At 45.4% G+C, this 11,781-nt stretch overlaps 1 protein-coding gene across 1 annotated transcript; it reads left to right on the forward strand.

The window, feature by feature from the left end:
* Nucleotides 1–3: 3 nt before the first annotated feature.
* Nucleotides 4–10,469, forward strand: LOC138780795 (proline-rich protein 29-like). Its single transcript, XM_069956717.1, has 7 exons — nt 4–60; nt 3,653–3,823; nt 5,644–5,734; nt 6,049–6,170; nt 8,466–8,665; nt 10,270–10,340; nt 10,417–10,469. The coding sequence occupies exons 2-7, from the start codon at nt 3,755–3,757 to the stop codon at nt 10,446–10,448; spliced, it is 585 nt and encodes a 194-aa protein (XP_069812818.1). The 5' UTR covers nt 4–60; nt 3,653–3,754; the 3' UTR covers nt 10,449–10,469.
* Nucleotides 10,470–11,781: the final 1,312 nt, after the last annotated feature.

The raw sequence follows: 11,781 nt of genomic DNA on the forward strand, positions 1-11,781 counted from the left end.
GTCACGTTGTCACAGCACATAGAGTTGAGCGCTTGGGGGGGGAGACAGCAAGAAAGGATGGTAATTAGCCAATTCTACAGCAGCTCTCCTGCCCCCTAGTGGTCGGGTTCTGAATACATTTAGTTCTAAAAACCTCCCCCTCCTGTATGTATTTAGAGGGGGATATAATAATCTATGGTGAAAATGTACACTGGAGCTCAATGATAAAGATGAGCTATGTGTACATGACATCCACTGTGCCAAACCAGCCCAGGGGTCATAGGAATACATAGAAGTATATAGTAAGGTGGCAACATGTAGCTGTATCATAGAGAGATGGGAACAAAGTGCTGAAATGTCAGCTAGTATAAAGAGTTATAGAACTTTGTGATATAATAATGTTATTTTAAAAATAAAATACTTTTTTTTTAAATTTTTACATTAAAGTGTCACTGTCACTTCACAAAACTTTTGACATGTCATAGAGACACATTCAAAAGTTTTGATGGGTCCGGATCAGGCCTGTGTTTAGGAGAGTCACGTGATCAGTTGTGCTCCATAGAGCTCCATTAGAAGTCTGACTGATCACCTGACACAGCCGGCAGAGGTCTATCTCCTGATCGGTACTGACCTGAACACCCAGACCCGGACCAATCAAATCTTTTACAGGCCTGAGGCCTCTATGACATGTCAAAAGTTTTGTGAAGTGACAGTGACACTTTAAAGAGACTCTGTCAGTAGGTTTTTGCTGTCCTATCTCAGGCAGGGTCCTATTTACCACTAGGAACCTGTGGTCCGGTGCCTAGGGGGGCAGCACCAGGGAGTGGGGGAAAGGAAATAACTTTTTTTTTTTAGTCTCCCACCTCCCGTTAAGACTTGCCAGTCTGGTGTCTTTTCAAGGTGTGGAGGGAGGGGTGGGGAGGTATGGTGGTGTTGGTCAGGTCTGGTGTGGTGGTGTTATCCAGTCACATTATGGCAGTATTGGTCAGGTCTGGTGTGGTAGTGTTATCCAGTCACATTATGACAGTATTGAGCAGGTCTGGTATGGCGGTGTTATCCAGTCACTTATGGCGGTATTGGTCAGGTCTGGTGTGGCGGTGTTATCCAGTCACAGTATGGCAGTATTGGTCAGGTCTGGTATGGCAGTGTTATCCAGTCACAGTGTGGCGGTATTGGTCAGGTCTGGTGTGGCGGTGTTACCCAGTCACAGTATGGCGGTATTGGTCAGGTCTGGTATGGAGGTGTTATCCAGTCACATTATGGCAGTATTGAGCAGGTCTGGTGTGGCGGTGTTATCCAGTCACAGTATGGCGGTATTGGTCAGGTCTGGTATGGCGGTGTTATCCAGTCACATTATGGCGGTATTGGTCAGGTCTGGTGTGGCGGTGTTATCCAGTCACAGTATGGCAGTATTGGTCAGGTCTGGTATGGCAGTGTTATCCAGTCACAGTGTGGCGGTATTGGTCAGGTCTGGTGTGGCGGTGTTACCCAGTCACAGTATGGCGGTATTGGTCAGGTCTGGTATGGAGGTGTTATCCAGTCACATTATGGCAGTATTGGTCAGGTCTGGTATGGCGGTGATATCCAGTCACATTATGGCAGTATTGGTCAGGTCTGGTGTGGCAGTGGTAAATGTGACACCTGGAACTATTACCTACCAATCTACCAATCTTGTGGTAAGAATTCAGACAATATGCAGACGGCTTTAATCATTGATTCAATGTGGAAATTTGTTTATGTTTTAAGCCGTAAAAAAGCATAAAAAACTTGATTAAGGGTACAAACACACTGGGCGTATCCGCAGCGGATTTCTTGTTGCAAATTCGCAACGAGGCCCGCTGCAGATCTGTGCCCTGTACACTCTATGGGCAGACAAACTCGCAGCAGGATGGACATCCCACTGCGAGTATGTTAGTAGCCCGCCCCGTTAATCCCCTGCCACCGGAGCGTATACATCACCTGGTCTCCGCACCGGCTTGCTTCGGGGGTTCCCGGCAGGTCCCGCTCGGCCAATCAGTGCGCTGCCCCGCTGCAGCGCACTGATTGGCTGAGCGAATGTGAAGACGTCGGGAGCCCTGAAGCAAGCTGGAGCAAGGAGCAGGTGATGTATACGCTCCGGTGGCAGGGGATTAACGAGGCGGGCTGCTAACATACTCGCAGTGGGATGTCCATCCTGCTGCGAGTTTGTCTGCCCATAGAGTGTACAGGGCACAGATCTGCAGCGGGCCTCGTTGCGAATTTGCAACAAGAAATCCGCTGCGGATACGCCCAGTGTGTTTGTACCCTTAGACAATATATCTCCATGTAGAGAAATGCATGTGGCCCAATATGGGGCATCTTCAGGTTTAGTGCCTAGGGCAACAGCAGCTGTTAATACAGCCCTGGTGTGTAGCTGTGCTGTATATAGTGTAGTTATGTGTACAGTGGCTTTCTGTGTAGTGGAGCTGTGTGTACAGTGGATCTCTGTAGTGTAGGTAGTGTAGCTGTGTGTGCGCAGTGGATCTCTGTAGTGTAGGTAGTGTAGCTGTGTGTGCACAGTGGATCTCTGTAGTGTAGGTAGTGTAGCTGTGTGTGCGCAGTGGATCTCTGTAGTGTAGGTAGTGTAGCTGTCTGCACAGTGCATCTATGTGTAGTGTAGTTATGCTGTGTATAGTGTAGCTGTGTGTGCAGTGGATCTCTCTGTAGTATAGCTGTGCTGTGTATAGTGTAGCTGTGTGTACAGTGGATCTCTCTGTAGTGTAGGTAGTGTAGCTGTGTGTGCGCAGTGGATCTCTGTAGTGTAGGTAGTGTAGCTGTCTGCACAGTGCATCTATGTGTAGTGTAGCTATGCTGTGTATAGTGTAGCTTTGTGTGCAGTGGATCTCTCTAGTATAGCTGTGCTGTGTATAGTGTAGCTGTGTGTACAGTGGATCCCTGTGTAGTGTAGGTAGTGTAGCTGTGTGTACAGTGGATCTCTGTGTAGTGTAGTAGGTAGTGTAGCTGTGCTGTGCATAGTGTAGCTGTGTGTACAGTGGATCTCTCTGTAGTATAGCTGTGCTGTGTATAGTGTAGCTGTGTGTGCAGTGGATCTCTCTGTAGTATAGCTGTGCTGTGTATAGTGTAGCTGTGTGTACAGTGGATCTCTGTGTAGTGTAGTAGGTAGTGTAGCTGTGCTGTGTATAGTGTAGCTGTGTGTGCAGTGGATCTCTCTGTAGTGTAGCTATGCTGTGTATAGTGTAGCTGTGTGTACAGTGGATCTCTCTGTAGTGTAGCTATGCTGTGTATAGTGTAGCTGTGTGTGCAGTGGATCTCTGTGTAGTGTAGTAGGTAGTGTAGCTGTGCTGTGTATAGTGTAGCTGTGTGTACAGTGGATCTCTCTGTAGTGTAGCTGTGCTGTGTATAGTGTAGCTGTGTGTGCAGTGGATCTCTGTGTAGTGTAGTAGGTAGTGTAGCTGTGCTGTGTATAGTGTAGCTGTGTGTACAGTTGATCTCTCTGTAGTGTAGCTGTGTGTGTGCAGTGGATCCCTGTGTAGTGTAGGTAGTGTAGCTGTGTGTGTGCAGTGGATCCCTGTGTAGTGTAGGTAGTGTAGCTGTGTGTGTGCAGTGGATCCCTGTGTAGTGTAGGTAGTGTAGCTGTGTGTATGCAGTGGCTGTATACAGGGCTGGCTGTATTTGTGTACACTCGTCTCCCTAGTAACCACCTGCAGCATCTCAGCCTCACCCAGTCCTCCCAGTGCTTCACACTTGCTGCCCAGCACCGTCTCTCTGGACTCAGTGGGTCGCCCCTGTGGTCACAATGTTCCAGCCATATCCTGCGGACTCTCCATACTATACCAGCTCTGGAATACAGATCATCCCTTCTGCAGTAAGTCCTCTAATCAGTATAAAATGGGATTTTTGTTGTTGTTGTTGGTTTAGTGACTCATTTATGTATTATACATTTATTTATTTATCATACACCATTTATATTACTAAAATTTATATTTTGCAAAAGGGCATTTGGCCCCTGAGACCCCAGGATCTGGATGCAGCTGCTATATGTACAGCCACAGGCATATAGGGGTAGCTGCTAAAATGGGGCAGCCTCACTAGATTGAGGTAGTCCCTGTCCCTTTCTTGTGAATGGTTTGTACCTGCTCAGGTTCCTATCTTTGCATTGGGTCATGGTGCCATTCTCTACTGTCTTAAAGGGGCACCACAAGGGGGCACTGTTTTGATCTTTTGCTACTCATGTCCTAGTAGTCCCCTACCTCATTGGGCAGTTGGTCATGCTTTGCACTACCATTGCTTGAGCATTGCTGGTGCCCTAGCTGTAACAGCACCAGGCTCTTACCTGCTTCTCCTTACCCCAGATGTCGTCACGTCCTGACTGCAATTCTCACTATGGCCCATGTGAGGCTGATTACCTGCAAACTGATCTTTAGCAGTTGTTAATGGCAAGGACAATGTGAATTTCTTAATCCATGCTCCCCAGCATATCCTGCAACAGTGAGAAATAGCAGACAGAAACCACTGCCTAGGTCTGTAAGGGCCCTGTATTAAAAGGGATTGTCCAGCAAAACTATTTTGCTGTCAAATCAACTGGTTTCAGAAAGTTATATAGATTTGTTATTTACTTCTATTTAAAAATCTCAAGTCTTCCCATACTTATCAGCTGCTGTATGTCCTGCGGGAAATGTTGTTTTATTTTTAATTTGACACAGTGCTCTCTGCTGCCACCTCTGGCCGAGACAGGAACTGTCCAGGAGAGGTTTTCTATGGGGATTTACTACTGCTCTGGACAGTTCCTCTCTGAGACAGAGGTGGCAGCAAAGAGCACTGTGTCAGACTGAAAATAAAACACTTTCTGCATGACATACAGCAGCTGATAAGTATGGGAAGACTTGAGATTTCTAAATAGAAGTAAATTACAAATCTATATAACTTTCTGAAACCAATTGATTTGAAAGAAAATGATTTTTTCTGGGCAACTACTTTGCCATAACCTTGGGTTCTGCCTAATCTCAGATCCCAGAGTAGTAAGTCAGTTTTCTGAGATGGTATCCCACAATTAATTTCATTTAGTGACTTATTACCTCAGAGTTCTGGGATAGGTGTCACTGCACTGAGATACTATGGGGGGCATTTATGAAGTCCCAGTTCATGTTATTGTACTATCACAAAAAATATACAATAGAGACATGATCATATATGGCCTGAAAATATTTGTAATTTACTTGTATTAAAAAATATCAACTCTTCCAGTACTTATCAGCTGATGTATGTCCTACAGAAAGTGGTGTATTCTTTTTAGTCTAACACAGTGCTCTCTGCTGACACCTCTGTCAATGTCAGTAACTGTCCAGAGCAGTAGCAAATCCCCATATAAAACCTCTCCTGATCGCTAGACTGGAAATAATACAGTACCACTTCCTTCAGGTCATACAGCAGCTGACAAGTACTGGAAGACTGGACATTTTTAATAGAAGTAAATTACAAATCTCTGGCACTTCCTGACACCAGTTGAATTGAAGGAAATACGTTTTTGGTGAACTACCCCTTTAAATGACTTTGCTCTGACTTAATATCTCACCTTTTTATTTCTTTCTATAAGCTTGCCCCAAGGCCTTTCCGTAGGTATCACCAATATAATGAATGCACACCATGATGAATACTATAAGTAAGAGTTTTGCTTCTATCCCTCAGGTTCCTCATCAGCCGACTATCATCCAACAGCTTCCAACAGATTTCACGCCTCCTCTGTCTCATCCGATCCGATATGGTCGTGCTAAAGAAGGTGAGAGGGGAACTAAATAGAAGATTGTCCTATACATCTCTTTTGGTTCTCTCCTTCCTACTATTATAACCCTTGTTCACCTGCCTCATTCAGAAGCCTTGTGAAGGTCAGGGCTGCTCTCTACCTTGTGTTTCCACCCCTGAGGAGTCATAAAGAGGTGGAGCTTTGTCCAGGTACACGCCCCTGAGGAAGATGAACAAGAGCAGCTAGAGCTGGTCATCCTTCTCTACCCACCCTATAGGTGGCTGTAACATTTCTATAGGACATTCCCGTCCCTGTTTTTTTCTTAAGACTTCTGTATCTTCTACTTGCAGATTTGATAGAGCTGATGATGATCCAGAATGCCCAGATGCATCAGGTTATAATGAACAACATGACAATGTCGGCTCTCTCCAGCTTTGGATATGGTTCCACGCCACCACCACCACCACCTGTGGTATGTACTATTTACAGCAGATGATGTATTGCTGCATTACCAGACAGACTTTCCTGTTAGGAATGTAGGAAAGTTGGGTTGTGACTGAGAAAGGTGTAATGGTGGCCATATTGATTGTTGCCCAACTTTGCAATAACTTTGCAAGTAACAATCAGATTCCACCTTTCATTTTCCAAAGAGTCTGTGAGGAAAGAAAACTGGAATCTGATTGGTTGCTAGGGGCAACTGAGCCAGTTTCACTTTACACCATGTTTGATAAATCTCCCCCTATATTCCTACATACACCTTTATGTTATTTTGTAGTGCACTGTTCTCATGGTGGAGACGTCTTGTCCCCCACAGAGATTGAACCTTTTTTTCTCCCCTCAGAGGCAGTGCCCCCTTGTCTTCTGAGGCGGTTTTGCCTGGAACATCTTCTCACCATATTGTTTTGTACAGGATATTTATATAGTTATATAAGTGAATCCTATCTCCCCTTAAACGTCTCTTCTCAAGACAAAATAAATTAAATTCTATTAAAAGAGACAGCACATTTTGCTGATTGGGCTCCCAGAACAGATCTTGCAGCCGGGTGTCCTATGGTGTCGGGGGTTCTGGGCTCCGTAGGCTTCATGTCAGGTAAAATGCTTTTTAATCCTGTGGGCTAAGCAGGGGAAGAGCTGTGAACTAGTCATCTGGGCTGTGACTGGTCATGGTCTCTGTCCTGTTAGTGCACTCTGCAGGATGATTGACAGGCAAGGAGGCCCGTTAGCACTGACAGGACAGAGAGCCGTGACTAGTCTCACCCTCGCAAGGGGACAGGTTCCCTTTAACCCCTTAACGACTGCGGGCCTATAATTACGCCCTGCGGTTGCCTTGGGAAGTTCAGAGCGGGGCCGCGCGGTGACCCTGCTCTGAACCGCCGTGGTCCCAGGTGCGGCATGTAGACCGCGGCTATTAGCGGGCACGGTCCGATCGCCGTGCCCGCTAATAAAGTTTTCAGATGCAGCTGTCAAAGTTGACAGCTGCTTCTGAAAACTTACTGCAGCCTCATCCCTGGTGTCTAGTGGGGTGGATAGCCCCCCGCGACATGGTCACGGAGGGGAGATCCTTGCCTCCTTACCCAGCCGGGGTCCCGCCTCCTTCACTGAGTGGCTGAGAGGACCTGAGATGTCACGTCTCGGGCCCGCGTCAGAGACCAGGAAGCGGCTGGGAACCAGGCACCGGAGTGCCGCAATACGGGACCCACCTCTGGAACCGGGGAGGTGAGTGGACGTCTTTTCCCTTGGCAACCTCGTCCTGGGTCCCAGTGCAAAAGTGCCCCCACGCTGGACTACCCCTTTAAGCTCAAGGAGGAAAAAAAAGTGCAAAAATGCAAATTGTCTCTGTCCTTAAGGGGTTAATCTTTAATCAGCCTGATACACAGTGATAATTCTGGCATATTTGCTGTCAGGGCATGGCTTTGAGATTGAGGGCATTATTTAAAGAAACAGTTCACAAAAAAGTTTTTATCTGCCCCCCAACCCGCTGCGGCGCATATACTCACCACGACGGCACGGCTTTGTTCTAGTCCTGTGGCGCCATTCAAATCTGGCGCTCACTCACGTGACCCGCTCCCGTGACCCCTCTTCTGTCTCCTGTGATTTAAGGCTGGAAGTCACGCATTCCCATAGAGAATGCTTTGGAAAGCGCGACTTCCGGCCTTCACTCACAGGAGACAGAAGAGGGGTCACAGGAGCGGGTCATTTACGATTTACATTAAGCCCTGCCCCCTTTTCCTAGGCGCACGCCTCTTAGTGAATCTGGCCGGACGGGTGCACGAAATCTTCCAGCAGGTGTAGATTTGCGTCATGCTTTACACCTGCGAGCAGGCGTAAATCATGATAAATGAGGCGTGGGAGGAGGCCACACCTCCTCCCCGCCTTATCACACACCCCCAAGCTTCGCCAGCCCGCCCGAGCCAGGCGTACGGGAGAAGGAGTGAATCTGCACCTTCTCCCTGGTGTATGCCTCTGGTGTACCTTTCATAAATGTCCCCCTTTGTAAATTGCTACTTTAAGATGTGACACTGTGCATCAAATATGCACCAGGAATCTAGCACAAGGTTCAGGCTTGGTTTAAAGGGAACCTGTCACCCTGCACAATGAGTCTGATGGCCATAGGAGATCACTCGAGCAACACAGCCTTTCGTTCACCTGAACAGCAGGGATGTCAGGAGTTAGATCCCACAAAAATCAGATATTGATCTTGAGGATCAGTTTAATGTAAAAAAAATGAAGCCACAACCAGGCATTTATTCTCTTCTCTTTTCTATAGCCAAGCATAATGCCAGTACAAATAGAAGATGATGAACCAATGGTCTACCACCATCATTATGAGTCGTACCCAGCCAGCTATCCGACATACCCAACATACCCCACTCTGCCTCCTATGGCCCCTGTGCCTCACCGTGAACCAACCGTCAGACACATCGGCCAAGACACACTGCCGATCACACCTGCACGCCACGTGGACCTGTGAGATGATAGTTTGTAAATAATGATTGAAATAAAGGCCTGTCCATTGTCACTCACATGTGAATATTATCTTTCATGATGAAAGGGAATGTGATTGAGTCTGAAACTCTTTGTTATGCTTAAGGCATAAGTAAAGTTTTTATTTTAACGTTTCCTGGCTTATATAATTAGTGCCTAATTGATTATATGGATGCAGCAATTTTGTCAAAATCGATAGTCTGTACATTTCCATATGATCAGCATCATTGTTTATGACAAGACAAATGCATGCATGACACCGATGACATGATGAAGCCTGGTAATGCTGATGACATGATGAAGCCTGGTAATGCCGATGACATGATGGAGCCTGGTAATGCTGATGGCATGACGAAGCCTGGTAATGCCGATGACATGATGGAGCCTGGTAATGCTGATGGCATGACGAAGCCTGGTAATGCCGATGACATGATGGAGCCTGGTAATGCTGATGGCATGACGAAGCCTGGTAATGCTGATGACATGATGAAGCCTGGTAATGCAGATGACATGATGAAGCCTGGTAATGCTCACCACATGATGAAGCCTGGTAATGCCGATGACATGATGGAGCCTGGTAATGCTGATGACATGACGAAGCCTGGTAATGCTGATGACATGATGGAGCCTGGTAATGCAGATGACATGATGAAGCCAGGTAGTGCTGAGGACATGATGAAGCCTGCTAATGCTGAGGACATGATGAAGCCTGGTAATGCTGATGACATGACGAAGCCTGGTAATGCTGATGACACGATGAAGCCTACTAATGCTGAGGACATGATGAAGCCTGGTAATGCTGAGGACATGATGAAGCATGGTAATGCAGATCACATGATGAAGCCTGGTAATGCTGAGGACATGATGAAGCCTGGTAATGCAGATCACATGATGAAGCCTGGTAATGCTGAGGACATGATGAAGCCTGCTAATGCTGAGGACATGATGAAGCCTGCTAATGCTGAGGACATTATAAAGCCTGTTAATGCTGAGGACATGATGAAGCCTACTAATGCTGAGGACATTATAAAGCCTGTTAATGCTGAGGACATGATGAAGCCTGCTAATGCTGAGAACATGATGAATTCTGGTAATGCTGAGGACATGATAAAGCTTGGTAATGCTGAGGACATGATGAAGCCTGCTAATGCTGAGGACATGCTGAAGTCTGGTAATGCTGATCACATGCTTAAGCCTGGTTGATCACATGTCAAAGCCAATACAGGCAATTTTGACAAATTTGTAGAGCCTGCATAATCAGTTGGGCTCCAATTGTGTAAACAAATAAATGCAATAAAACTGTGAACGTGTGACCGCAGCCTTACACTGCAGCTATGCTTATTGAGTTTGATATAGTATTGAAACAGATTGTGCATTATGAATGTTATCCTTTTAATTATATAGAAGGTATATGGATTTGTATACAGTGATCTTAAAAGGATTGTTGACCCCTGTCCATATTCTCTATTAGGGCATATGGACTTCACAAAATAGGTTTCTTGCAGCAGCTCTGACTCTGGCAGACAAAATCCACGGCCAACCATTCATTAAATAGACAACATCTTTACATTTGCCTGTTTTTACAGACCGGCAGTGCCACCACCACCACCGCTGAGTGCCACCGGCACGGTAGGAGCAGACATCCCTCCAGCTTCAGGTAAATTAGGTCAGTAATCAGATTAAGAGAAACAGGGCATTCACCTATCTGATACATCTCCTTCTTGTTCTTTCAGAATATTATGACCTGACCGAAGCAAGAATGTGATGCATCCGGACGAAAGCTTCTCTCGATATATATATATATATATATATATATATATATATATATATATATATATATATTATGTCTATATTGAGATCCTGTATATAAAGCCTTTACAAATTATATTTTTGTACGATGAAAATCCATCTTATGTGATATTTTACATACAGTATGTAGTAGTGAATTTTTTTTTAACCTGGAATTTGATCATCCCTTAAGTTTTATCATCCATCACTTGTTTCCAGTGTAGAACTACATAGTAATGTGAACCTTCACAAGAGCAGAAGACTGTGCTGAGAACCAATTACAAGGCGTCATCAGATAACCAAAAGTATTAGATGCCATGTTGCTAAAGTCACAACCACGTTTTATGTTTGTTAGTAAAGGGATCATGCACACTGATTTGGCCTCATAGATGTATGAAGCTGAGACATAAATCAGTCCTCCGCACTAATCCTCACTGTCACTGTTTGCATTCTCTATGGAGGCAGGAGAATTGTTGTGTTTTCTCTTCAGCAGAAATCTATATAACCATGTATGAGAATTGCGCAATCCAGGTCGAATTACTGAGCATGTTGTACTGATCACCATTCAAGTACCTTAAGGCAACAAGTACAGGCGTGTAATATTTAAGCAATGTGTTTACCTGGTCATGTTTCTGTATACTGCTGTACACGGCTGGGTTCACACTACGTATATTTGAGGCTGTATATTTCAGGCCTCATAGCAACCAAAACCAGGAGTGGATTGAAAACACAGAAAGGATCTGTTCACACAATGTTGAAACTGAGTTGATGGCCGTCATATAACGGTAAATAACTGCCATTATTTCAATATAACAGCCGTTGTTTTAAAATAACAGCAAATATTTGCCATTAAATGACGGCCATCCACTCAATTACAACATTAAGTGAACAGAGCCTTTCTGTGTTTTCAATCCACTTCTGGTTTTGGTTGCTATGAGGATCTGACTTGAGGACCAAATACAGCCTCAAATATACGTAGTGTGAACATAGGTATACTGTAATAAAGTGAACACTGCTACAGCTCACCATGATGCAGATGAAATTTGAGAGGACGCACTATATGTACTTGGGTTCATCCATTTATTATAAGATAGCGTAAGCATAATACAGATCCCAGTGTACACTTATGTGGGGGTAATAAGGGTGAAAAGGAGAGGAGACTCCCTGTCTCCAGGTCTTGCAATTGAAGGAAAAGGTAAGGCCTGCCGTGGCCTCGGCAGAGTGTACCAAGCAGAGCTTACAGGCACACATGCATACAGGCCGTTGAACAACTGGAGAGTTTTACTAGAGAATGATAATAACAGTTCTTC

The sequence above is a fragment of the Dendropsophus ebraccatus genome, unplaced genomic scaffold (genome assembly GCF_027789765.1).
Source record: "Dendropsophus ebraccatus isolate aDenEbr1 unplaced genomic scaffold, aDenEbr1.pat pat_scaffold_849_ctg1, whole genome shotgun sequence".
Lineage (NCBI taxonomy): Eukaryota > Metazoa > Chordata > Amphibia > Anura > Hylidae > Dendropsophus > Dendropsophus ebraccatus.

What these genes read in the sequence shown, in the direction of transcription:
- LOC138780795 (XM_069956717.1), top strand. Translation starts at nt 3,755, where the DNA reads ATGTTCCAGCCATATCCTGCGGACTCTCCATACTATACCAGCTCTGGA. An exon ending in TACAGATCATCCCTTCTGCA is followed by an intron (nt 3,824 to 5,643) that starts GTAAGTCCTCTA and finishes TCTATCCCTCAG; the next exon opens with GTTCCTCATCAGCCGACTAT. An exon ending in ATATGGTCGTGCTAAAGAAG is followed by an intron (nt 5,735 to 6,048) that starts GTGAGAGGGGAA and finishes TTCTACTTGCAG; the next exon opens with ATTTGATAGAGCTGATGATG.